General features: G+C 47.9%; 2 protein-coding genes across 3 annotated transcripts; both read right to left on the minus strand.

Moving 5' to 3' along the window:
• Positions 1-827: 827 nt before the first annotated feature.
• Positions 828-7,074, minus strand: ORAI3 (ORAI calcium release-activated calcium modulator 3). The gene is made up of 2 exons (XM_027874719.1): positions 4,516-7,074; positions 828-2,736 (listed from the first exon to the last, which is right to left on the minus strand). Exons 1-2 carry the CDS (start codon positions 4,744-4,746, stop codon positions 2,020-2,022), a joined length of 948 nt encoding a protein of 315 aa, XP_027730520.1. The 5' UTR covers positions 4,747-7,074; the 3' UTR covers positions 828-2,019.
• A 111-nt stretch (positions 7,075-7,185) lies between these two features.
• FBXL19 (F-box and leucine rich repeat protein 19) lies at positions 7,186-26,051 on the minus strand. Of its 2 annotated transcripts, XM_027874690.1 has the most exons (12): positions 25,894-26,051; positions 24,779-24,842; positions 24,166-24,366; positions 22,875-23,018; positions 22,614-22,700; positions 22,246-22,458; positions 21,647-21,679; positions 20,070-20,581; positions 14,338-14,501; positions 14,046-14,207; positions 7,722-7,940; positions 7,186-7,614 (listed from the first exon to the last, which is right to left on the minus strand). In XM_027874690.1, the coding sequence occupies exons 1-12, from the start codon at positions 25,953-25,955 to the stop codon at positions 7,436-7,438; spliced, it is 2,040 nt and encodes a 679-aa protein (XP_027730491.1). In that variant the 5' UTR covers positions 25,956-26,051; the 3' UTR covers positions 7,186-7,435. The 2 variants fall into 2 exon arrangements, with proteins under 2 accessions (XP_027730491.1, XP_027730492.1); XM_027874691.1 differs by lacking the exons at positions 22,246-22,458; positions 22,614-22,700; positions 22,875-23,018; ... (1 more) ...; positions 24,779-24,842; positions 25,894-26,051 and adding an exon at positions 21,828-21,923.
• Positions 26,052-26,740: the final 689 nt, after the last annotated feature.

Below are 26,740 nucleotides of genomic sequence, written 5' to 3' on the forward strand. Positions count from 1 at the left end.
AACTATCAATTATCACGATCCCCATTTTTCCTCCATTCCCAGTTTCTTGATGAAAAGAAAATAAGGTTCAGCATAGACACCTGAAGATCCTATTGACAGTCCCCCTTCCTAGGCCTCTTTGCATTTGCATTGGGACAGGTCAGGGATTAGAAAGTTGAAGGCTACAGTTCCCCAGGACAGAGAAGGAAGAAGCCACTCTTGCTTCCAAGAGATGTCAGAGATAGTGGGGAATGTGCTAAACTAGGACCTTGAAGACAGTAAAGGGAGGTGCCCAAGACCATCACATCTGGAAACCTTACCCCAGGCTGTATCCCCATTTGTCGGCCTGGCCCTGCTGGTGAGGCTAGGCCCTGTGAGTCCAATCCTTCATCTCCAATTGCTACCTTTTTTGTAGCCCACCTCCTCTAACCAGCTCAGCCTGTCTATCCCACGCTCCCACCTCTAGCCTCCTCGGCTCAGCCTCCTTGGAGTTGAATCTTTTCTGCTCATCTCTGAGCCTTAGAATGACTTGGTATTAGTTTAAGTTTTCAAGACTTAAGTTGCCATCTTCATTAAGCCTGGAAGCTTCCCTCTCTGGCACAACCTGCTGGGTCTTCTGCTGTCTCTATGTAACAGCAACCCCTTTGCTCTTTACCCCACTTCATTCCCTCCCCACCAAGGCACACTCCTTTCCTGGAACGTAGAACCCAAACCCCATTTTCCCAGCCTCTGTCCTCATTGTAACACTCTCTGCCCTTGCTCTTCAATAACCAGGAATAACGTTCCCACCTATTGCTCTTCCCTTCCAAGATAGAGAGCCAGCCCTAGTCTATCCTCCACAGCCACAGTGATGGTTTCAAACAAGGTTTATTGTACAAAAAAAAGGTGCAGTGAAAATTCAGTGTCAGAGTTGATCCACCAACATTACAGAGGAAGGGGAAGGATCCCTGGGGTGCTTAGTGTGAGGCAAAGCCTATGTGGGCTATGATTGTTGGGACTGGACAGGACCTCTTCCATGGAAGCCTATCTCTCTGTTCCCCCTTTACCAGCCCCTCTCCCTTGTTCCCACTCTGGTCAGGAGGAGGGAAAGATGGAACTTTGAGAGGGACAGGTGATGTTGCCACAAAGACCAGGAAAAAAAGGCTGTGTTTGGAGGTAAGGCAATTTCTTCTGATGCATTAGAGCCTTGGGGCAGTACTTAAAATAAAGAGGCAACTGGAGGGGGCCCTCCAATTTGGAGGCAGTGTTGTGTGACCTATCCCTAGGACTCCTAAGAACTTGAAAATAAAACGTAAAAGTTGTAGGTCAGCATTGTAGGATCTACCCAAGTGGAAAGGTGACTCACAGTTCCAAGGCAGGGGGTAAGGAGACAAGTCTTGTACCCTAAGGAGAACCTACCTCCACCCCACAGCTTTGGAGCTCAAGAGGTAGGATCAAGATAAAACTTGGACAGTCCTGAAAGGCTTCCTTAAATGGCATGCTTGGGGGATTCCTCAGAGAAGTTGGCTGTGGCTTTGAGAATTCCTCCAGCAAGCATAAATCTACTGGGAGAGAACCTAGGAAAGGGGAGGAGCTAATACTTTAGGAGCTGCCACTGAGAAGTTGTCATTGATACAAAAACCATTGTGGATCAAATGTATACTTTTCTGAAGAAGATGCCTTTGTGAGGAGGGCCTCAGAATATACCAAGCCACTCCAGGCCCTATGGAAAAGGGAAGGCAAGGGAATCGGCGCTCAGCTTAGAGAAAACCACTTGGGTGGTGCTGTGTGTCCCTGGGATCTCCCTGAGAGCTCAGCCCGACCTGACCCTCCCCACTGTTTTCAGAGCTATGGGGAAGAGGGGGAGGAAATCATGTCCCTCTGCCTGAATGCATTTTTCCACTTTGTGATAGGGCTCTTCCTCTGGGCCCACGGCTGCCAGGGGCCTCGTTCCAGGGCCCACCTGTAGTTTTGTTGCTGGGGCCCCTTCTAGTCCATTGCTGCTTCCTCTTCCATTTGCTTCTTCCCAAAGCCCTGTTTCTTCCCTTGCTTTCTCTCACTTCAAACGGCCTGAAGTTCTCCCTGGAGGCGGCTCAGCTCTTCCAGCTCCTGCTGGTGCCGGTCTGTTTTATGAGTGACCAGAGATCGGTAAAAGTGGAGGGCAAAGGCCACAAAAACCAGGCCCACAGGTACCATGATCACTGTTGAGGCCATTGCAGCATGCCATCCAGGCCCATGTGGTGAGGCCACTGGCCCCTCACACCTTTGCGAGCAGGTCACAGCCGAGGGTCCAACTCTAGGTGGCGTTTGCGAGACTGAGGTCACGGTTGGGGGATTCAAGGGGACCACTGGCTCTGTCAGGGATAGTCCAGGATTTGGGCCCGTGGAGGTTGGTGCATCAGGTAAATGGCTTTCTGGACCTCTTGAGGTCAAGGAGGAAGGGATCTCAGGCACAGGGGCCACCGTAGGCCCCCCAATGGGCATGAACTTCACCCAGCCAACCAAGACCACTTCAGCTAGGAAAAGGAAAGTGCCCAAGGCTGTGGAAAACCCCCAGGCCAGCTCCACATAGCGGTGGAGTCGCTGATGGGGAGACTGGTGGACAGAATTGAGGTTGTGAATGTTGCTGACGGCCTCAATGTGGGGCAGCAGGCAGGTGGACACCATGAGGGCGAAGAGGTGAACGGCTACCAGCACTGTGGTACAGGCGCTAAAAGCCACCAGCAGCCCCGGCGGGTAGTCGTGGTCGGTCTCTAGTTGGACCTCCACCATGGCCACCTAGAGAGGACAGTCAGGGGTTCAGGGACCTGGTTTCTAACTCCCCAGCCTCCCCACCTAGACCCAGCTGGTAGGCTTTACTCCCTTCACAGAACCCAGGACATCTGTCTTTCTAGCTATATTCCCTCTTTGGATCTTCTAGGGTTTACCAATTACTCTGGAGCTTGATGGAAAGGAAAGGAGAGGGAAGGAGGGCAGGGAGCCAGGTAAGAAGGTAGGAAAAGTGTGAGGGGAGGGGAATACTTCAGACCCAGTTATTTTAGGAAATTGGGACATAGCAGATGGCAACAGGTACTGCTCAAAGATAGGGATCTGGGCCAGTCTCATCAGAGAAAATGCAACCAGAAGCCCTTCCCCTCCCCTTTGATGATTATCCTAGTACCCTGCTCCCATTTCTCTGCTTTCTCCATCCCCTTACCCAGCCCTTCTTTTCCATTAAAATTTTAGTAATCTGCCTTCCAGACTAGAATAAATTCTCTACCCTGGGCTACATTTCCCCTTGTGAATCCAGACATCAGTTCTCCTGCCCTTACAGGAGGGCCAGGTCCCTTAAGCCGTCACCTCAGTAACATGGCAGCAGGGACTGGATTGTCTCCCTAGGAACAAGTTCAGGCCTTAGGGCTAAGATTTGCTTTAGCCTTGTTATAGGCCCTACCTGCAGGGGTGCCCTATTCTTCTGTGAGATTAACACCATCCTCCACAATCCACATTTTTACCCTTTCAGTAACTACTACTCTCCTTAGCAGGCCGAGCCTTTCTTTTCCCCCAACACCGCCTTCTAGGTTGCCTTGGTCCTCAAAAATTTATCCTGGTCCTTCTCTGAACAGGCAGAAACATGGGGTGGGGGGGAGGAGGAGGGGAGGGAATAAAACAAGGAATATATGTGATAACCAGTTTGGATTAACCCTTGGCCTTTCTCTACCTACCCCCCCCCATACACACTTTTCACCCCTTCAGAGACACAATTTTGTCAAACCCCTCTATTTTAAAGGAGGAAATTGAGGCCCAGGGAGGTAAAGTCCCTTGTGAATTAATGACAGAATTCAGACAAGAACCTAGGTTTGCTAACTCCCAACTTAGAGCTTTCTACCTAAGTCTTGACCCCTGAATTTTGTCCCTTTTCTTTCATCAGAATGACACTGCCACTTGTCTTCCTCCATCAGGTTATGAAGTTTCCCATCTCATTCCTGGCACAGTGGAAAGGATACTGTACTGGTCTTTTAGTCTGGAGATTTGCATTCTATCTAACTCACTGGGTGACCTTGGGCAAGCCACTTCTCTATAACTTCAGTCTCCCCAGCTGTAAAATGAAGGAGTTAGATTAGATGATTTCTAAGGCCCCTTGTAGCTCCACAATTCTTCCATCCTGTACTCCTTATCACTTTCCAGATCAGTTATCACCCTCCTGATCTGCATTCCAAAGCTTTCTGGCCAGATCTCTTCTCAAATAGCTTCAAACTCCCTAAGCTCGGGGCAGTCTCACCCGGTGGTGCTGTTCTCACCCCACAGGAATTATTGCTTGGCTCTAAGAGTCAGACCTGCACTCAGTTATCAGCCCTGGCTGTGGCCATCCTCCCCACCCCCTGAACCACATCCGGATTCTGACTCTTCACACCCAGGGTTGGCAGCCTTCGGAGCACCTCCGGCTCTGGGGCCCTATCATCCTCCCCATCCAGCACTAACCTTTATTCTCCCCACTATCCTTCCCTTACCTCCTCCCTCCACTGCTCCATCCCCAACGCTCCCTCACCCCAATGTCTCTAGAAGCAACCTCCTCACCATGGCAAAACCGGAGAGCAAGGCAGATGTTCGGCTGGAGGCCTTCAGTTTGGCTCGGCTGAGGTAGAGGCGGCGCCAGCTAAGGGCCCGCAATGAATGTTGGCTGGCTCCCATGAGGTCCAGGTAGCCTCGATGCACAAAGTCCCGGTAGGTGGCTGAACCTCCAGGGCTCTCTCCAGCCTCAGGGTTAAGGGGGGCCTGTTCTCCTGCATCCCCCTCTCCTCCTTGCATCCTGGAGAATCCAGGCAAATGGGGAGGGGGGGAAGGAGAGACCCCGGAGCTGAGGCAGGGGCTAAGCCTAAAGGGGAGAGGCTCTAGAAATTGGACCACCTGATTCCTAAGAAAGGGGGAGCAAAGCAGAACCCGCTGATTCAGGATGGGAGGCCAAGAAGCTATGCCGGCGCAGGGATAGTTTTAAGAATTAAAAGGAAATAGGGGAGAGCCCCTGGGCATCCTGAGTTTGCTGGTCAGCTCTAGAAGTGGGGTGGGCGGTAGGGAAAGGAAAGGAAAGGGGAGCATCTGAACTAGATGGAGTTAGGATGCTTGGGTTCCCAGAAGGAAGAAGTCAGTTTAGAGCCTCGGGCAAAGAGGGCCCTAGAGGAGTAGGAGGCGGGAGCCCCAGGGGCTGAGAAGCAGGAGAGGCAGAAACAGGAACTGGATCTAGGGGCGGGGACGGGGGGGGGCGCAGCCACATGATGAGGGAGGAGCTGGGGAGAGACCAAATCCACAGTCCGAATACTCTGGCCCAAAGACCCAGAAATGTGTCTGCATTGAGCTACCCTCTACAGCACTCGGGAATCTTGGTTGAATGAAACCAGGTTACTTCCCTTCACTCCCCCACCCCAGCACCGCATGGAGGACGGATGGACACAGACGCAGCAAAAACCTGCATCTTAGATATGCCTCCTCCCCTCTGGGTCAGAAGAGTTAAATCTTATGGGGACAAAGTCCCATAAAAATCAACTCGGCCAAAATCTTAAGCTTAGGGCAGAGAGTGAGATTGGAGTATTCTTAACATCCTAAGTGTTACGAAGAGACCGTGGAATTTAGCTAGTCCAATCTCTGTTTCAGTTCAGGAACTCACTTTACGTTCCCGACAGTGCTCACACTTTCAGGGCCCAGGAGTTTAGGTTTCCTCCCAAAGTACCCCACCTTTCTACTTCAACAAAATAGACACACCACAGCCCTCAGCTGGAAGATTTTATGTTTTATAGCAAACCATATTGTACAATTCCGAGATCCAGGGGGCCTGGGGCCCAGCCCAGCCCACTCCCCTTGTTCCCATTTTATCCCTTTCCCTTTGTGTGCCCTCATCCTTCAAATCTTCTCTAGCTCCATCTCCAGACTGACTCTCCCTCCCCCTAAACCCCCTCCCTCCCGGCCTTTGGTCCACCTTTTCCCTCCCTCCCCCCAATCCTTTTCCCTCCCTGTTACCTGAGGTATGTGGTTCACTCTGCCCTCTGCCCTCCCCACTCTCTCCCAAGTGGTTTAGTCCATGTGGCCTAAGGATAGCCTCCTCAGCCACTCCTCCCTTTGGGGCTTGGGGTATCTTCCCCAGGACAAACCCACAGGGCGGAGCTAGCTGCAGAGACACCCCCCCCCAAGCCACGCCTCTTGGGTGGAGTTTCAGGGGGAGTGGCTGTTACTATAGTGACAGGGATGAGTAAAAGAGAGGAGAGGAGAAAGGAAAAAAAAAAAACCCTGGAAGTTCCCATGGCAACCTAGAGGGGCCTTTCCAGCTGGGGCACTGGCTTTGGGAGTGTGTCCATTGGCTGCTATTTCCTTGGCAACCAGGAGTGGCATTTCCCTGGGCAAATGGGATGCAAGTTTCCATGACAACAAAAGGGGTGGAAATAACCAGTTTTGGGGAGTCCCTTCTCCCCATCACTGGCTGTCTGGCCCCTGGTGGAGGGTGGGAGAGGATAGATACAGTAAGAGTAAGGCTGGGAATGTCCCAGTCCAAATTGCCAATGACCCAATCCAAACTGATAACTTCCCCACCCCTTTTCCCCTCCCCCAAACTCCCACCTCCCCATCCCCAAAGTTCCCTAAGTTCAAGTAACACTTCAGTACAGATGAATGTTCAAGTATTTTTCAGGGAAGTGGGGTGGTCTAGAGATCCCTCACTCCCCTGGCAGGGCCCCAATTCCCTGTACAGCAGTAAAGGCCCCGTCCTCCCCCCACCTCCACAATTAGCTGCCATGTCAGTGACGGTTCAAGAGTTGGAGAGGGGAGAGGAAGGGACAGAGTCTTAGGGTGATAAGGATGGGAAGAGGGGAGCCCTTGGCCTGCCTGATGCTCCCCCATAGCTTGCTCCCATCCCCCTCCTTCCCTCTACAGCCTCACCTCATCCCTCTTTCCCCAACCCCAATTTTAGTTGTTTCCTTTGAGCTGCCCTCAATCTCACACCCGTTTCTCCCACTTCCTGTTTTCCCTTTTTCACCCTCCCCCACCCTCCCCCAAATACGTGGTCTTTGTTCCCTTTTATGCTTCAGTTTCTGTTTGTCTGGTTACCGCCCCTCCCCCCACTGCCTTCCCCATCCCCTGGATACCCAGTAGCAATGTGCAGATTGCCCCACCACCAGAACCTTCCCCAGCCACATTCCCAATCCCCTCCACCTAAATGCTGCCCCCCTAAACTTCCCCCCTCCTTTCAAGCCCCCCAGTCCCTCCCCCACATCAGTACCTCTGCCCCACTTTCCCCCAGGACAATGAAGTAGGCAGGGGCATGGGAGGAGAAGACATTAACCCCCAGGGATATATCAGTGCAGGGGGTTGAGGGTTGTTCTTGAGTCTCTATGTGGGAGAATCAAGTCAGAAGGTAGAGAGACCCAGCCCCTGGGTGATGGATTGGGGAGATGGGGAAAGGGGCCCCAAGATAAAGGCTTGCAAGTCCTGGGGGAAGTTGGGGGGCACCCCACTAGCTGTCCTTGAGCAGCAGCTTCTCCTCAGGGCATCGGAAGGGACCAGGGGGACCTCCAGCTGCCAGCCTGGCACAGGCTTCAGGTGAGAGTTGGCGACAGGAGCGAAGGTCCAGGCGTCGAAGTCTGGGGCATCGTCGGAAGAGCGGGAGGCAATGATCCGTGAGGCGGTGGCAACCTAAGGGTGGCAGCGGCTGACATGGGGCTCACTGTGGGGAGGGGGCAAAGCTACCAGTGAGGGCTGAGGAGCTCCTGGTAGCAGGAAAAGGGGTGAGGGTTGCTTACCCGCTAGGTTGAGGTGAACAAGGGTCTCCCGGAGTGGGGAGGTGGGGGCTGTGAGGAGGTGGACACTGGGATCCCCAACATGGGCGCAGTGGCTGAGGTCAAGGGCACTGAGCTGGGGAGCATGGCGTAGGAGAAGGCGGAGGGAGGCATCTGTCAGCTCCAGGCCAGCCAGGCGCAGCTCAGCCACCCCCTGCAGCCGTCCCCTGCTCTCTGTTTGGCCTAGAGGTACAGGAGAGGGAGTCAGGCCCTAGATGAATCTTTATTCTCTTTCCCCAGGGGTACTAATCAGAACCCTAGCATCTATGCTTCCCATCCCAACACACATATAGGTAGTTCAGAACAGGGGCTGAGAGAGCTTGGGAAGGACAGATTAAGATGTAAATTACTGAAGGGAACAGCCATACCTTTTCTCACACTCTTCCCCTACCCCAAATACCCTGTGGCATCCTCTCCACTCAGCTAAGTTCTAACAGAATTGATGGAATGGAAAAAATCCCAAGCCTTGGTCTCAGCTCTACTATAACATTGTTTCACTTTACACCTCTCTGAGCCTCAGGTTTCTCATCCGTAAAATAGGGGTACTGTTTTTAAAAGTTGGCCCCCTAGAACCTGGAGATCACCCGGCTGGAACCCTTCATTTCAAAGGCAAACAATTTTATAGGAAACAACTTATTCTGTCTACTCAGAAAGGTATTAGGAAGTGCAAACTAGAAATGGATATGAAATTGTTTTGAAAAATCTGAAGGACTACACAGATAGTGATAGGGATAATAATAATAATTATTATTATTAATCACCATTCTTTAGGCTCAAGCACTCCAAATCCTGCTTATCCCAAAGTGATCTCTTTGTTTTCATAACTCTTAGCACATTTTCTATATCAGTTATGTGGCCCTGAACTAGTAATACATGGTATTATATGCTAATGTTTCAAGCGCATAATTCCCAAACATTCAATTGTACTGAAAGCTACCTGAGGAGGACACTGAAAGCACCCTGATCACAACTGGAGCGACGTGAAGACTTGCTGAATAATTAGTGTGGTGGAACAGAAAAAAACCGTGAGCTGGGAGTCAGAGACTTAGCCCCACCTTTGAATAGCCTATGTCCTTGGTTAAGTCACTTTGCTTCTCTGGCCCTCAGTTGTTTTTTTCTTTGGGGCGGGGGGCAATTGGGGTTAAGTGACTTGCCCAGGGTCATACTGCTAGTAAGTGTCAAGTGTTTGGTCTGAAGCCGGATTTGAACTCAGGTCCTCCTGACTTCAGGGCCGGTGCTCTATCCACTGTGCCACCTAGCTGCCCCATGGCCCTCAGTTTTCTTACAAATAACTGGTTTAAAGCTATGTTGGGGGCAAGAGGAAAGACAGTTTGGGTTTTTTTTTTTTTTGCTTTTAGTGAGGCAACTGGGGTTAAGTGACTTGCCCAGAGTCACACAGCTAGTGAGTGTTATGTGTCTGAGGCCATATTTGAACTCAGATCTTCCTGACTCTAGGGCTGGTGCTCTATCCACCGAACCATCTAACTGCCCCTGGAAGGACAGTTTTAAAAAGGGACAGGACTATTGCTTAGGGTAGATGGGATAACAGATGAAGCAATAATAAGTAGAACTACTCAATTCCTATTGTACTGTGGGTTTTTCTCTACCAAGGAGAATGATGTTCACACCAAGAAATAAAGGACAAGGGGCAGCTAGGTGGTGCAGTGGATAGAGCACCGGCCCTGGAATCAGGAGGACCTGAGTTCAAATCTGGCCTCAGACACATAACCCTTACTAGTTGTGTGACTCTGGGCAAGTCACTTAACTCCAAGTGCCTCGGGAAAAAAAAAAAAAGGACAAAAGTGATTAACAGGGAAGGAAACTCAAGATAGGTAAGGAGGAAGGAAAAAGGCACATAGTTGCTCTCAATGAGTTAAAGTCATCAGCAGGCCTAAATGCATTAAATTCCAGGGAACTGAAAGAACAGGATGACATGACTGCTTAGCTGCTACTGGTGATCTTCAAAAACTGTGAAGGATGAGACACACTGAAAACCAGACAGACAAACAGTATGCCTGTTTTCAAAAATGAGAAGACAGATTCTTACAACTACTTGCTGGTGAGCTTGACTTCAGTTCCTGACAAAACTCTAGAGCTCATTAGTAAAGAGATGGCTTAATAAGCTCTTAGAAAAGAAGGTAACAGTCATTATAGATTTCTATCAAAACAAGTCATACTTTGGTTCCGTTGCCCCTTGGTTCTGCTTACCTGTTTTTGTTTTGTTTTGTTATAAGGGAGAGATCTATTTGGGGGTAAGGAGAAGACAGATCAAGAAATTTTTGTAGTATAAAAGAAAGGCATCAATAACATTTTTTTTTCAAAGACAAGAAAAAGGAAGTCCTGGCAGACTAACTTCATTTCCTTTTTTTGACATACTCACTAGAATGGCAGATTGACATAGCTGTAGTATAGATGGATTTCATGTAAGCAACTGAAAAAATTTCTCAAGAGACATTTGTGAACATGTTAGAGATATGTGATTAGATAATGGTACGGCTGGTATTCAGAACTGGGTGAATTATCAATCAGACCCAAAGTGTGGCAACTAATGGAATAATATCAAACTAGAGGAAAGTCACTAGTGGAATGCCATAAGGATCTGTTCAATTCTGCTCAACATTTTTATCAGTGCCTTACATGAAGACATAGATGGAATACTCCTCAGATATTAATTCTATTAAATAATATAAATTATTCATCAATAAGATCTTTGCATCATTTCTCTGAGAAGGTTCAGCTCTCCAAGATCTATATAAGACTAAAATAAACATAAGAATAAAAGCCATTCCCCAAATGACAAGCAGTCAAAGGATCTGAACAGTTCAGTTCACTTGTGAAAGAGAATTGCAAAACTATGAACAACCATATGAAAGATTATTCTAAATCATGAATAATAAGAGAAGTGGAAATCAAAACAACTCTGAAATTTTACCTCACATTGAACAAATTGGCAAAGATGGGGATAGTCAGAAAAAAAAGATGAGGATAGTCAATGTTGGAATGGTTTTCAAAACACAGGCACGCTAGTAAATTGTTAGTGTAATTCTGAATTGGTCCAACCATTCTGGAAAACAATTTAGAATTATGCTAAGAAAGGGACTAAAATGTCCAAACTCTTTATCCAGAGTCCACTGCAAGGCACCATGCATGTCCCAAAGAGGTTAAATATCAGAAGAAAGGCGCTAAATACACTAATTACTTAAATACACTAAAATATTGATAATAGCACTTTCTGTAGTAGCAAAGAAATGGAAACAAAGATGTCTATATATAGCTAAACAAATTGTGGTACAGGAATATGTAGAATATCATACCACACCTTAAGAAATGATGAATATAAAAAGTATGGGAAGCTTTACATGAACTGATACAAAGTAAAGAAATCAGAACCATGAAAATATATACAAGGGCTGCAATAGTGCAAATGGAAAGAACAGCAGCAATAAAACCAAAATTGAATGTTATGAAATTATAATGACCAAGTTTGGCCCAAAGAAGAGATATAAGAATGCACCTCCCTTCTTTGCAGAGGTGGGGAGCTGTGGATATAGAATACTGCATATACTGTCAGACTTGTCTGATGTGTTGGTTATTTTTTTCCTCTTTCTCCCCCCTTTGTTATAAAGGATGACTTTATAGGAGTGGCAGAGGAGAGGGATATATTAAAATATGAATAACTATTTTAAAAGGTTTAGGGGGAAAGAACAGATAATCCTATGAACCTAAAATAAATGTTGTATACTTAGTTCAAAAAATTAACTGTATTAATTCACAGATTATCACAGATCTAGTTTGTGTGGGAAAAAAAATTTAAGAGGTTTTAGTAGACTGAAAGCTCATTGTAATGTTGTTTATCCCTCCAAGAGGACCAATGACACCACAGGGTAATGTTCTCACTTGCCTGTGACCTGGATTTAAGTAAGGCAGAGTTGCCCAAAGTGTCAGCCTCACTCTCTCTTCCAGTCATCAAAGTCCAGTGGCAGGGCAAAAGTCAACACAACTGGTGATGGCCTGGGGATGCAGTGGGTAATCTTGGTCTTCAATGTATGACCAAGCCCTAAGTGCCCCACAGTGGCTGCTTCAGCTGCCTTCATGGCCACTGGAACAAATTGTTCTCATCTGCCCATTCCACTGGGAAAGCTTTCACATGCTTGGGGTAAACACCCCCCCCTAATTCACCAATGGGTTTGAGGCCTCAACCTGGTTTTACCAGGTTGTGGCTGTTCATGGGACCACTTCTTGGAGCTATAGGTGAGAGTTGGGTAACAGGTGGACACCAATGAGCAGCCTTAAAAAGGGCTTGGCAAGTCCTCACACCAGACATGTCTTCAGGGAGGACTAGCAACTGTTTTTTTTGTTTGTTTGTTTGTTTGTTTTTAGGCAATTGGGGTTAAGTGATTTGCCCAGGGTCACACAGCTAGTAAATGTCAAGTGTTTGGTCTGAGGCTGGATTTGAACTCAGGACCTCCTGACTCCAGGGCCAGTGCTCTATCCACTGCGCCACCTAGCTGCCCCTGGACTAGCAACTCTGATGTGAAGTGAACAGCATTAACAGGATGAACGGAAGCTCCCTGAAGGCACTTTTTTGCCTCCCTTTTGTATATTTCCTCAGCTCCTAGAATAGTGCCTGGCACATGAGTAGGTGCTTAATAAATGCTTACTGTTTGCTAGCCAAAAACACCAGTGCAAGTTTAGGTTGAATTAGTACAAACACAACACATACTGCGCTGGCAAGCTTATAGTCTGGCCATGATGGTCCAGCACCATTTGGAATACTGTGTTCAGTTCTAAATTCTACATTTTAGCAACAATATTAACAAGCTGAAGTGTATCCAAAGGAGAATGATCAGGATGGTGAGGAGAGTTCAAAATCATGTACAAAAATCAGTTCAAAGATTTCGAAACTTAGAAAAGAGTGAACTAAAGGGGGGCAGGAGAAGGAACATAAAAGTTGTCTTCAAGTTTTTGAAAGACTGACACGTGGAAGATGGATTAGACTCGTCTTGCTTGTCCTCAATGAGTGATACTTGGTGCTGTTGTTGTTTGCACTTAGCGGGTATGGTGGACTGAGGAAGACCTGAGGTCATCTATGACTTCAGACACTTACTAGCTGTGTGACCCTGGGCAAGTCACTGAACCTTGTTTGCCTCAGTTTCCTCATCTGTAAAATGAGCTGAAGAGGGAATGGCAAACCACTCCAGTATCTTTGGCAAGAAAACCCCAAATGGGGTCACAAAAAAATCAGACACAACTGAAACTAATGAACAACAACAAAATGGATGACACTTGTACTGTGTGACATGGCGAAAAGTCCCTAACAATTAAGAACTGTCAAAAAGTGAAATCGGCAGCATTGAGAAATAATGAGTTTCCCATTACTGGAGGTTTTTTAGAAGAAGCTGACTATTCTTTGAGACTGTTACAAAGGAGTTTCCTTTTCATGTATGAGTTCAACTACATGACCTCTGAGGTTCTCTCCAACTCTGAAATTTTTTGGTTCTGTTAATGCTTACTCTATCTTCTTTACAAAGCTATTATAAGGCTCAAAAGAGATAATGGATATGAAAGTGCCTAGAAAGTTTAAAGTGTCACACAGAATTAAAGTATTATTGATCAAACGGAACTATTCTCAATTCTCAAACACAGACCGCAATTTTCTACTTTTCACCCTTTACTCATACCATTCCTTCTGTCTAGAATTTGAGTGGAATGGAAGAAAATGTGTTAGATTTGGAGACAGAACATGAGTACTTGAAACCGAATTCTGAGATTTATTATTTGTGTGACCTAAAGTCCACATGTAACTTCTCTCATCCTCAGTTCCCTTATCTTTAGACTGAGAGTGCTGGACTATGCTTCTACAATTTACCTGTGATTCCTCCCCAAAACTTTCACCATCATTCTCATCCCCTAATAGCTACTTGATGAAAGCTGACCCATCCTTCAAATCCCAGCTTAAATCCCACCTACTTCATCAAGCCTGTGCCAAGCAGTCAAGGCAGAAGAAGCCTGCCTTTCCTTGAACATAGTGCTGTTTTTGTGATCTCATAGTATCGATCACATCCAACCTAGTGTTAGTAATACATGTCAGGATCTCAACTCTCAACTTCAAAAGTGAGCACCATCAGAAAAAGGACAATTCTTATTTCTCTTTGGATAAGCTTTCACTCAACAGGTTCTCATCTGGTGTTTGATGAATAAATGAATGAATAAATAGGATGTAGACAGAAATGGGAGAGATTTCACCTTGAAAGAGCCTGAAAACTAGAGCCTTCTAAGAGGCAGCACCTGGTTTGGTGTCGGGTGGAGGCAACAGTAGCTCCCTGAGCTGGGAGTCCTTAACATCCTCAATCCAACGGAGGTCCAAAAGCCGCAGTGCAGGCAACGGGGCTGAGCCCAATGCTGAGACTGAGAGCCAAGAGCAGCCCGACAGCACCAGCTCCTGCAAGCCTGTGGGACAAGGCATAGGTTCAAACTTTCAGCCCCATGGAGTCCGTCCCCGCCCCCCCACCCCGCCCTGGACCCCAACCCCACCCCCACCCCAATCAGCCCTCTATCTTGGCTTTCCCTACTTTCGTACCTTGCAGCCTGTTCAGGAGCCACATGAGCTGCTTCTTAGAAACTCCTGTCCAGCTGAGATCCAGGGCCCGGGGTTGCCGTCTGACCACACCACTCAGCATTGGTGGGGTTAGTGATTTTCTTCGGCTCAGGTCCATTCGGGGCCACAGACGTTTGTCATAGCACCTGGGAGCCACAAGGGGCAGAGAGAGACCAAAAGCCACAATGAGGCTCAGCTGGGTCCAGGAGACCCTCTCACTGCCCTGTTGAGGGCCTGACACATCACATCCTGACTCCCAGGACTCTCGCCAACGTTCTTTCTTCCCTCTGACCCCTCACCTGTCTCTCCTCCTCATGGACTAATGATCTAATGGATGCTCTTATAAAGAGGGAGAGAACAGCTACGGGGAAAGACCCTCCGCCCAGCTTTGGGGCAGCAGCAGCCCAGCAATCCATCCCGCAGGCCTGAGCCCCACAAGTCTTGCCATCCTCTGTCCCGTCATCCTTCTCTCTACATTCTTTCAACCCAACAACTTTCACTGCTGTCTTCGTGACTCTATCTTCAGTTCTTACTTATTTAAGATTACCAAATGTATGACAGACATCTTTCCCTAGATGTCCCCCAGGCCTCTCAAACTTAACAGTCAAACACACTATCTTTCCACCAAATCGCTTTCCTGACTTCTCCATTTCTATTAATGGCATCATCACTTCTCCAGTTTATCCTGAATCCAAGCCTCAGAAGTCATCTTCTAACTCCTCCTCTCCCCCAACACCCAACATTTGTCAAGTCCTGTCAGTTCTCCTGTAATCTCATACCCTCATCCTCCTTTTAACTTTCAATGCCTCAGGTCAGGGCCTCAGGACCTCTTTCCAGGTCTATTGCAATAGCCCTTGGTCTCTCCTAAAACTAATTCATCCAGATTAACCAAATTAATGTATATCACTTCCTTACTCAAAAACCTCAAACTGCTTTGCCTACTGAAAACAAAGTTCAAACTCCTTAGGCTAGCATTTAATGCGCTCCACTACCTTGCCCCTTTCTGGCTTTATCTTCCATTACTCTGATATTCCTATATCCTCCTCCTCATGAAGTCCTCCCTCAACTCCCAAGCCAAAATAACAGAATCATAGACTGTAGAAATGGAAGGGATCTTAGAGGTCACTGATCATTTAGTCCAACCCCCTTATTTAACAGAACAGGTAACTGAGGCCTAGAGAATAACCTACCTAAGGTCACACAGCTAATAAATGTCTATTAAATAATGAAGTAGCAAAGAAATACTTAAAGTACTTAAAGCAAATAAAGTAGCTTAAGTCTTAGTAGACTTAAGCAATTTCTTACTTATGGGATATCTTAATTTTCTTTGGTATCTCTTATAATTATTTGTGCCCCTATCCTAGCTCCCCAATTAGATTATAAACTCCTAGAAGGAAGGAACCATGTCTTACTCCTTTTTGTATCCTTAATACATAGCAGAGAGTAAGCAGAGTTGAGGGGCCCTGCACATTTTTTCCCTGGAGCCCATGCTTTTATGAGTGGAGAGCGTTCCCAGGGAAGATTTTCCTCTAATTTCTTCTACCAATAGAGACCAGCATTTCTCTGCAAATGACGGCCTCCGAGAGCTCCCTGGAGCTCTGAGAGGTTGCCCAGGGTCACACAAGTAGTATGAGGCATGGGGATGGGTTAGAACTCAGGTCCTTCCTGGATTCTGAAGCCAGCTCTTTAACTGCTACTTATACTACCTCTGTGGTAGTGGATACTTAATAAGTCCTTCACATTATCCATCTCTAGCATGTGCCTAGATCCTTTTTGCTCTCCCTACCAACCTCCAAATCACTCTCTCTCTTTTCTCAATGAGCTTAATGGAGATGAAAGTCTCTCTCCCCCACCCAGAATCCCTCTTCTTTGTCCCTGGTGACATTAATATTTATGTTGATGACCTTCTGAACATCCTGGCCTCCTAGTTTATCAAAGTTCTCAATCTTCAGAACTCCATTCACTACTCTACCTCAGCTACCAACAAGTCACAGTTTAGAACCAAACATCACCCAAGACTGTTCTACTTGAAGACCCTGAATTCTGAAATTCTTCTCTGATCACAATCCCCTGTCCTTCCACATCTCCTACTGAACCTCTTAAACCCATTCTTTTTTTTTTTTTTTTTAAAGGCAATTGGGATTAAATGACAGCTAGTACGTGTCAAGTGTTTGGTCTGAGGCAGGATTTGAGCTCATGTCCTCCTGACTTCAGGGCCTCCTGACTTCAGGGCCAGTGCTCTATCCACTGTGCCACCTAGCTGTCCCCGTTCTCTTTCTTGATAGTGACCTCTGGTCCTATGATCACAGGATCCTTCCTCGTTTTCTATACCTTCACCTTTGTTCTGACCTCTCTCTGCTCAGAATCTTTGGTTAACAAGTTCAAAAAGATATTGTCCTTTATCTTTGAATCCCTTTCCCTCCTGTCTTTGAAGTGTTCACACTCTGTGAACTTTCTAGATCCCCCTCACTATCTACCTTCTTTCTATTCCCAAGCTGCTCAAAGCTGATGAAGGAAGTTACAAAGCCATGTTAACTGAGTTCCCCACAAATTCATATTAGCTAACTTCAAATGAGCGTTCATGACAGCATGACAATCTTTTTGTTCATCTCTGAATGACTATATCACACTTTCTTAGAATAGGTGTTTCAAACTTCTTTCTCCTCAAGTCTCCAGATCCATCTTCACCCCCATCTCTAGGAGCAGATGATTTTGCTTCACACTTCACTGAGAAGACTGAGGTTATCTATCATGAATACTCTCATTTTACCTCCTCCAAACTTCAAAACTATCTCTTTACCACCCCTTTGCTTCAATCTCAAAGGCCTTTCTCCTTGCCAAAGCTAACCCCTCCACCTGAGCCCCTGACCCTATCTCCTTCAGGGGTTTCCCCCTCGTCAACCATTTCTTTTCTCAGTTTCTATTAGTTCAGTCCTGAACATCTACAGGCATGCTTAGGTCTCTCCTGGCAGTGCTTAGCAGTGTCTGGCACATCGTAGGTGTTTAGTAAATGCTTACTGACTATCTTTAAAAGACTGTTCCTTGACCTTGCCATCCCCTCACTGCTCAACTATTAAAGCAGTCTACGCTCCCTACCTCCAGTTCCTCTCCAAATATCCATTCACTTCTCAAGTCCTCGTAACATGGATTCTACTGAAACTGCTCTTCTCAACAGTCACCAATAACTTCTTGACTGTTAACGCCAATGGACTTTTCTTCATCCTCTTTTATTTATTTATTTATTTTTGCACCATTCAACACTGCAGACCAGTTCTTCCTCCTGGATAATCTCACCTTCCTTGGTTCCATAATACAGCTCTCTCCAGGTTTCCTCTTACCTATCTGGCGGCTCCTTCTCAGGCTCCTTTCCTTATTTAGCAACTACCTCCTATTGGCTCTGTCCTAGTTCCTATCTTCTCTCTCTTTATACATTCTTCCTTGATAATCTTACCTGCTGCCATGGGTTCAATTATCACCACTATGGAGATGACTCCCAAATCTATATATCCCTCCTAATCTCTCCCCTAAATTCCAGTCCCCATATTTCCAATGGCATACTGGTCATCTGTCCCCGGATGTCCTAAAGCAGTGTTATTAAACTCAAACAGAAATAGGGGCCACTAAACCCTACATAAGTATCTCTCTATGGGCCACATATTGACTTAGAAAACCACATGTTAACACTATTTATATTACATTTTTATTTATTTTGTTAAATATTTCCCAATTACATTTTAATATGGTTTCAGCTGCACTCAGGAATGTTGCAGGCCACAATGTGGCAGTCAGGCCTCACGTTTGACACCTCTGTCCTCCAGGTACCTCAGACTCAACTTGTCCTAGACTGCAATCATGTTCCTGCCACCCCTAATCCCAACTTTTTCTTTTTCTGTTGATGGCTCCACCATCCTCCAAGTCACTCAGGTTTGAAACACTAAAGAATTATCTTTGATTCTTTCCTCTACCTCTTCTCACATACACACATTCAAATGTCAAGTTCTTCACATGAATACCCCCACGACATCCCTCATATCCATGTCCTTCCCTCTTCACTCACGTATGATCTCAATCCAGGTCCTCATCACCTTTTGTCTGAAATAGCTCTTAATTTATTTGTTTCCAGCCTCTCCCCTCTTCTAATCCATCCTCCACACAGCTGCCAAAATAAATCTCCTTAAAACAGAGATCAGGCCACATTCATTCTCTGCTTTAAAAAAAAATACATTCCGTGGATCCCTATTGCCTTTAGGATAAAATACAGATTCCTCATCCTGACATTTAGGTTCTTATGTAATCTGGTTCTCATCTAGCTTTCCAGATTTATTCTAAATTACTCCCCTTCATATATGTTCTATGGTCCAAACTAGAATTGAGTTCCCTGAACTTAACGTGCCATTTCCCACTTTTATTCAAGCGGACCATCCTCACCCCAGTCCCCTCCTGTGACCTTCAGAATCCTTATCTTCCTTCATAGTTCAGCTCAGATGCCACCTTTCCTGTGAGTCTTCCATGATCCTTCCCCCAAGTGAAAATATACTCTCCTTAGAGAATGTGATGCTCTCTCCCATGCCCCAATTCACACTTCCTACCTTGAATTATACTAGTTTTTCCATTTATCATCAACTTTGTCCTACTTCTTCCAGTAGAATATAAGCTCCTTGAGAGTAGGGACTGTCATTTTTTAATCTCTGTACCTCTAGCACTTAACATACAGCAAAGACTTGATAAATATTTATTGCTTCTCGTTCATTCCAAATGACTGAAGTAGTTACAGCTTGGCTACATCTCTTACAAATTTTAAGAGGAAAATGTGCTGGCTTTAGGGAGGAGAATGTTGCTTACACATCTCTTGCCCCTTTTCCTTGTCTAACACTGCCCCGCTCCCCCCCACCCAGGTGCAGACTGGTGGGAAGCATCACCTCACAACTACAACAGCCTGCAGTGTGTCTGCCTGCCTCAAGTCTCTCCCCACACCAGGCCATCCTCCACTTAGCTGTCAACTGGTCTTCTCAAAGCACAAGTCTGACCATGTCGGTCTACTTATAAAATCTTTCTTTGGTTTTTAAATACCCCTTCTTCTCTTTCCAGTATTTTTATACTCTATGCCCTCTCCCTCAACCCCCACCTACTCTGTGATCTAGTGCTGTTTGTTGTTTGGGCTCCATGTTGTTCCTTCAACAAGACACTCCATCTTCTGACTCCGGACATTTTCATTTGCTTGTTCCCCATGCTCGGATATCTCCCTCCTCATATCCTCCCCTAGTTTCCTTGACTTTCTTCAAGTTTCAGCTAAAGTCTCTGATCCTTACCCCTTTAATGTTAGTTCCTTCCTTCTGTCGATTATCTCCAATTTATCCTGTCTGCACATAGCTATATGCTTTCTTTCCCATTAGACTGTGAACTCCTTAAGAGCAGGGACTGTCTTTTGCCTTTCTCTGTACACCCGTCGCTTAGCACAATGTCTGGAACATTTGTTAATTAACGCTTGCTGACTTACACATAGGTAAAGGCTCAGCTCCATCCACTTTACCAAGAAAGCCATTTCTACAGACCTTTTACCCCACCCACAGTCTATCAGACAAAAGAGGAAATACGGAGAAAAGTGAAATGAGTTGGCCCAATGAATGGGGTACCTATTACTATTCGACCACAGCTAGGAACCAGGATGCACCACCGTCCAACTTCTGTAATACTCTATCCAAGGAACCACTCACCATCGGCTCCAGGTCCGGCAGACCCTCATGCAGATGCACAATTCTCTGGGCCCAAGGTGCTGGAAGACTCGAAGCCAGGCAGCCCGTGGTAGAGGGTGGTCAGGCCCCGCTACCAAGGGCAACGTATCCGGCTCTGGGCTTCGTGGTGGCGGCCTCACCACATGTCTCTCAAGCTGTGGGGGGCGGGGTGGGGGTGCAGGACCCAAGGGCCAGCTCAGCAGAGGGCCCCCACTCCCAGGCCGCCAGGCCCGACGGCCACCCCTGTTCTCCTTCTCCCCAGAGTTGCCCCGTGGGGGCCGTCGCCCATTTCGGGCCTCCCCAGGGGCCTCATCCTCACTGAGGGACGTAGCTGATGAGTCTGAATCCGAGTCTGAGTCTGAGGAAGATGATGAAGTATCTGGCACCCGCTCGAGCAACTGGCACATCCGCTTGAAACGCTCCAGCTTTTCCCGCTGTGGGGAAGGGGCTGGGGCCGCAGGACCCTCAGGAGATGCCGAAGGGGGCTTTGGTTTCTGGAGAGAAAGCAGATGAAATAAATACTTGTTCAATGACTACCCTAAAGAACCCTCAAAAAGTCCCAAGGGAGTTGAAAAAAGAACCAGGCAGCCTCCCATTTCCATAAAAATACAAGAAACAGAATGGAATGGTACACAGAGAACACCGAAAGAGCGAGAGACCTAAGTTCTGGTCTCAGCTCTGTCGCTAAGTAGCTGTACAACTTTAGACAGCCATTTGAGCTCTCTAAGGCATCAGTTTCCTCATGAGGGGTTTAAACTGGATGACTGTATTAACAATCACTTACATTATCACATTTAGAAATAATACCTCACATTTATAGAATGTATTACTTTACAAAGTCTCAAAAACCCTGTAAAGTGGGTAGTATTAAGTATTATTATCCCCATTTTATAGATTACAAAACTAAGGCTAAGAGAGGTAGAGTGATTTTCCTACCATCATACAGCTAGTAAAAAGGACAGGGCTGGGACTCAAACCCAGATCCTGAATTTCTAGCCTACTTTTTTTTTCCTTTACACATTAGGCTGTTCCAGTTTACAAAGTGTTTTAACATACACTCTTGGTCCTCACACCAACTCTGTGACTTAGGCAGGTTAGGTATTACTATCTTCATGTTATGTATAAGAAAACTGAAACTCAAGCCAAGTTGAATGATTTGCCCGTGATTATTCTGCTAGTAAAGTGGTGGAGTTGGCTCTCAGACAATCATTGTTCATCTTAGCTCATCTTAGGTCAGTGCCATGGACTAGCTAACCTTTCAGCTGAGCCTTAGGATTTTTCAAGCTCATTCCATTGTACTTCTCATACTTCTCTTCTCCAAACTCCAGGAACTAGTTGAAAAACAAGCAGCTAAGATTTTTATTTCCATGGTAGGTGAAAGCCATGATCTCCTTCCCACCCAAGCTCTTAGATCTTAAGATCTTGCCCCAAGATGGAAGGCTATAACATCCTGGCTCTCATCCAGAGCACCTGGAGGGCTAAGGTGGGGCAGAATAGGACACCCAGTTCCAATCTGCTGAGGCCTCAAAGGGAAAGGGCAATCATTTATCGCCACTCACCTTCTTCAGGTGCTTCTCTCTTCCTCCTTTTATCTGTTCAGGTGGGTGGGATGGTGATAGTGTAGAAAGTAGAGAAACTCTGTTAGGCCTTTTACCCCTTGTAAAACTCAAGTTTCTGCCCCTACCTTGGACTACAAATCCCAGAAGCCCCCATCCCAGACAAGATGCTGAGCATGCTCACCTTTCAATCATACCGTCTCCTTTCCACTGAGCATGCTCCTGCTCTTCTTTCTTCCTACTCAGGCCCTCTCCAGCCCCTCCTTTTTCCTCCTCCCTAGGAGCCAACTTGAGCATGCTCTCTCCTCCTCTCCAACTCTGTCTAAATTACTCCCCTACTCCCTGGAGTTCCCCTACCGCCCCCTCCCTTACCTATACCTCCCAGACTCCTACGAGCCACACTGAGCATGCTCCACCCTCCCCCATTTCCCCACCCATCCCTTAAACAACATTCCAGCTCTAGAACTACATCTCCCAGAAATCCCACAGGGAGCCCACAAAGTGCTGACTCCCAGTCCTTCGTCCTTTTTTGTCATCAGGACTACATCCTCCAGCATCCCTTCTACCTGGCTCTCAGAGGGCATGATCCCCCCGGCCTTTACCTTCTTCCTAGGTGTGGGGGGTTCATTCCCCACCTCTCTCTCTTTCCGCTTCTGAGGTCCAGGGCCATCGTCTGAGGGAGCCCCTGGAGGCAGGGGGCCTTTTCGTCGGGGGAGGGGTGGTGGCAGCTCCTCGGTTAGCTTCCAGCCGCTTCCCAGCCCCGGCCCCTCCTCCCCATTGTCAGCTCTCCTTCGTCCAGGCCCCTCCCCAGAATCCTAGGGGAGGGAAGAAGAGGTGGAGATCCATCCTCTCCCCCTACTCTTCCGAATCCTTCCCACCCAGAGTTCCAGCTGGTGTAGAGGAGAAGCCAAGTCCTTCTTTATTCCACCCCACCCCACTCTCACCCCTGGCTCTCGGATCCCCACCCTACCTTGCTGGTCCTGCCTTCCTGGGTACATCGAGGACACTCCCAGCAGTTTGGGATCTCAGTGTTGATGACACCCTCGGCCTTTCCCATCTAGTAGAAACAGAAAGGGAAGAGCGGGTTCTGTGTATCCTATCCTTACCCATAAGCTAATCCCCCTTTTGTTACACTCTGCCCCAAGTTTCTTTCCCATGTCAACCTTCTACTCCCCCTCTATACTCTCCTCCAGCCGGCCCTCAGCTCTGCTTCCCAGCCCCCAAACCTTACCTTGAGACAGCCTGGGTGGACGATCTCATTGCAGATTGTACACTCCATGAGGCTCAGAGCAAATTTCTCCTCTTCTCCCTCCACTGTGTCCTCCTTTCCAGCCTCTCCACACAGCAAACACACAGCTGTGTGGGGCAGCACGGGCTGCACGCAGGTAAGAGAGGAAAGTCAGGGCCATGGCTGGGCAGCACCCCCTCACAAGGCACAGGAATAGAAAGGATCAGTGGCTAATCGAACAGTTACGAATGACTCTGAGGTGGAGAGAAAGAGACATCCTTCAAGTATAAAGTGGTCAATTAGTAAATGCGGAACTGAATTGGAGCACAAAATAAATTGTGGCTAGCTCTGATGCATGGAGATAGCAGCTGAGTCTAACAGAGGGACCCGAAGGTTTCCAGACAAGGCAGCAGCACTAGCTGGTTGATAGGGAGGGATCGGAGAAGAGCAGAAGGAGGCTGTGTGTGGCTTTGGAGTGGGGGGGGGGGGGTAGCCACAACTGAGAGTCTCTAGGTGTTGGGATTTGCCAGAAAGACCCAATAAGGAAAGAGTAGGAGAAAAAAAAAAAGAAGAGAGACCCAAAAGCCATCTCTGGCATAGGTGACCTAGCATGGAGATGCAACGTCTGAGGAGTGGGGAGACAGTGCAGCCAGGACATCAAGCTGACTTGAGGGTGGAATTTGGAGAAAGGGTAGGGAAAAGAGAGACAGGAGGAACTGGACAATAGGAAACTGAGGGCAGAGATGGGCAAGGAAGAGATCAAAAGAGAGAAGGGGAACCAAGGGGGAAGAGAAGCCACAAGAGTAGAATACAGTGTAAAAGTTGAAGAGCTGGGTCTGGGCATTAGTCCCTGGGAAGGCTCTCAGCATGTAATCCACCACATGTAACACCTCCTAATCTTATTGGGAGAGGGTTTGAGGTAGAAAGGTGCTGGAGCGGGACAGCTGGCTCTGCATCAAGCCATTCTGGTGACAAAGACTAGTCCCATATCCTAGGCTCTGGACCAGTGCTCAGCAGTGGCCAAATACAACAGAAATACACGGTAGAATCTACTCTTTGGAGAGAAAGCATCAGCAAATACCCTGAAAAGGAAAGGGAGGCTTTCTCTGAGTCAGTCAAGGAAAAGGTATATTCTGCCAGCTAATAACAGCTCCTAAATGCAGCAGACTTAAGAGCAGTAAGAGCATAACTCAGCCTAACGTTAGGACCAGAGGTCTAGAAATGGCCTCGTGGATTGAGGGAGCCCAAGCAAGTCAACTGATGGGTTGAGGGACACAGAAAGGGAAAAACTCACAGCAGTACACTGGCGGAGCAGACAGGACTGCTTCATTCGCCCAGGACCCCCGAATTTCTTCATGTCCCGGCAGAAGTGGCAGTCCCCGCACTCGGTCCGTACACAGGCCCGGCAGCGCCGGCAGCGGGTTCGGCGTCTGCGCGCTCCGGCCCCCGGCCCCCGGCCGCTGGACGACATTGGGGGCGTCAGCAACGCCGAGGGCTGTATGAGGAAGGAAAGCATCATGAAAAGTCAGCCCAGCCTTTTTCTCTATTCCCTTCATCGCCTCCACAACAACCTCTGTCCAGCCCTCTCCTCTTCTCCAGAGGATATAATGGAATCTGGGAGTCCTGATTAACTTTTCCCCATGGCTGTCCTTCAATCAGATCCTCCCTCTGCCCTCCCTCCCTCCTGGAGGCCAAAGGCCACCCCATTCAGTCCACACCCGATCTCCCTCTACTCCTCAGAGTTCTGCAATCGATCCATTAATCCCTCAGCCTCCAGACCTCAGATCCACCCCTCACCTTCCTCAGTGCCTCCCTTCCCTGGAGAGCCCATTAGTGATGCCCAGTCTCCTCTGATACTCCCACCTTGAAACTCCCCAGGAAGGCCAAGACATCCCAGTGGGGGTTACCTCAGGAAGCTCCTGACTCTTCCCCTCGATCTCCAAATGCAGCTCTCCCCAGGCTCTCCCCAACCTGAAATTCCCAGATATACCTCCAAGGTCCCCTCTGATCCCAGGCTGTGAATTCCACGCTCCCCCCCTCCACCCGACCCTACCATATAAACAAACTAAATTTTGCCCACAAATCTCTCCTCAACCCAACCCTCAGGAAGCCTTTAAAATTAGAATCCCACCTCATCTTCTGACATTTCTCTTCAAAAATTTTCAGGTTCTCAAGAAGTCTGTATCTCTCCTATATAGCCTCTGATCCCATGATAGTATCCCTTGCCCACAAGATTGCTGGGTCTCTTCTACTATCCTTTTCCTTGACAGTACTGGACTCCCACTTCCCTAGAATACTCCTGACTAGAAAAAGATCCTCATGATCCCGTAAACTCTCTTCTGCCCAGATTCCAAGATACCTAACTCCTTCACAAAATGTACACTTCTACTTTACATTCTTCAGTTTACCTAGGCAATCACCCCGCTTCTCAAAAATTTCAGAATTCAATCTGATCTCACATTATCCAACAGTCCCAGATGCCCTAAACTGTTTTCTGCTCCTAATTGTGTAGAAACCCCTTGAACTTCCCTTTCTATAGTAACTAGATTCTCCAAGAACCCATACAGAGATCTCTGACTGCTGGGAGTTTTCCACCCCCATTCTCCTGGTCCAGAGATTTCATTCGATGGCATTCCCCAGCTCCCTTCCCAATTCCCCTAGGCTTCCAAGTTTCCTTAATTCTCTAGGGATCTCTAGCTCTCCCTAGTCCATAAAAGAGAAGAAAACGAGATTAGGAAAAATTCTAAGGATTTCCAAGGGTGAGCCAAGATCCACGAGGGACACATACATCCCACAGGATTGTAAAATTGTCGACAAGGAAGACTATGGAGTGAAGTAGAAGTTGGGATGAAGGAAGCCAGGAGCTCAGGTCCTGGGCATGGGGAAGGGCCCCATGGAAAAGTCACAGATACTGAAGGGGCCTGGAAAGAGTCAGAGAGGAGCTAAAGATGAATTGAAGGAAATGAGAAAGAAATCCAGATTCATGGGGAGCACAGAAGGAAGAAAAGAGGCATCAACCCACCTCACACGTGTCCCAGGAGCCATCTCTCCCTTCTCGGAAGCTCCCGGTGGGTCGTCGGCCATCAGCAGTGGGGACAGGGGGTGGAGGGCGCTGGGTGCTCAGAACTCCGGGGTCCACGGCCCCCTGAGGCTGCACAGCCTCCTCTGGAGGCTGGAGCAGTGGGTAGAGATAGGTGAAAGCACCTATTGGGGTGCTCAGGTATGGATCCCCTTGGAGGAGAGGCCCTCTCACTGGTTTTCGTGCTAGGTTTCCAGAACAGTCCCTGATCTGGGGGGGACTCAGTTCTTGAGCCCCAACCCCAAGTCAATAAGCTCAGGTTCTTGGGTTCCTTGGCTTTTGGGAGGTCAAGTCCTTCCCCAGTGTCTCTTGGTTTAGGGGTTCAAATTCTCCCCTTTCCCTGCTTCAGTGACTCCTACCCTTTTCCCTCCTAAGTGGCTCTGGCCTATTAACTCCCACCTTTCCCTCCCCACCACCCTAGCCCCACTCCAGCTACTCCTGAGGTCCAGACCCTTCCCACCGCTGGTTCCTGGGGAGGGGAGGGGGGGGTCACCTTAACCTTCCCCCCCTCCCCCGAGCCCGTTCCACCCTCCTGTGACCCCCCTCCCTGGCAGGGAAGGGGGGAGGGGAGGGGGGGTGAAGGAAGCGACTCTGGCCCCGCCCACCCCGGCCCGTGCGCCCCCCCACCCCCCTCCCCCGCAATCGCCCCTAGGAAGAAATAAATTTAAATAAATTTGAATAAAACCCCCCTCGAGTAGGAGGAAGGGAGGGAAGGAGGAAGGGGGAGGGGAGGGGGGAGGGGGCAGTTGGGGTGTCTCAGCCCCCCCGGCCCCCTGGCCCCGCGTTGCTC

This window comes from Vombatus ursinus, unplaced genomic scaffold, assembly GCF_900497805.2.
Source record: "Vombatus ursinus unplaced genomic scaffold, bare-nosed wombat genome assembly UNPS02014807.1, whole genome shotgun sequence".
NCBI lineage: Eukaryota > Metazoa > Chordata > Mammalia > Diprotodontia > Vombatidae > Vombatus > Vombatus ursinus.

Coding starts and splice junctions, on each gene's coding strand:
- FBXL19 (XM_027874690.1), bottom strand. CDS start 25,955: ATGGCCGACGACCCACCGGGAGCTTCCGAGAAGGGAGAGATGGCTCCT. Junction 23,019..24,165: donor TGCTCCGCCAGTGTACTGCT/GTGAGTTTTTCC, acceptor ACCTGCGTGCAG/CCCGTGCTGCCCCACACAGC. Junction 22,459..22,613: donor AGGAAGGCAGGACCAGCAAG/GTAGGGTGGGGA, acceptor TCCCTCCCCTAG/GATTCTGGGGAGGGGCCTGG.
- ORAI3 (XM_027874719.1), bottom strand. CDS start 4,746: ATGCAAGGAGGAGAGGGGGATGCAGGAGAACAGGCCCCCCTTAACCCT. Junction 2,737..4,515: donor TGCTCTCCGGTTTTGCCATG/GTGAGGAGGTTG, acceptor TGTCCTCTCTAG/GTGGCCATGGTGGAGGTCCA.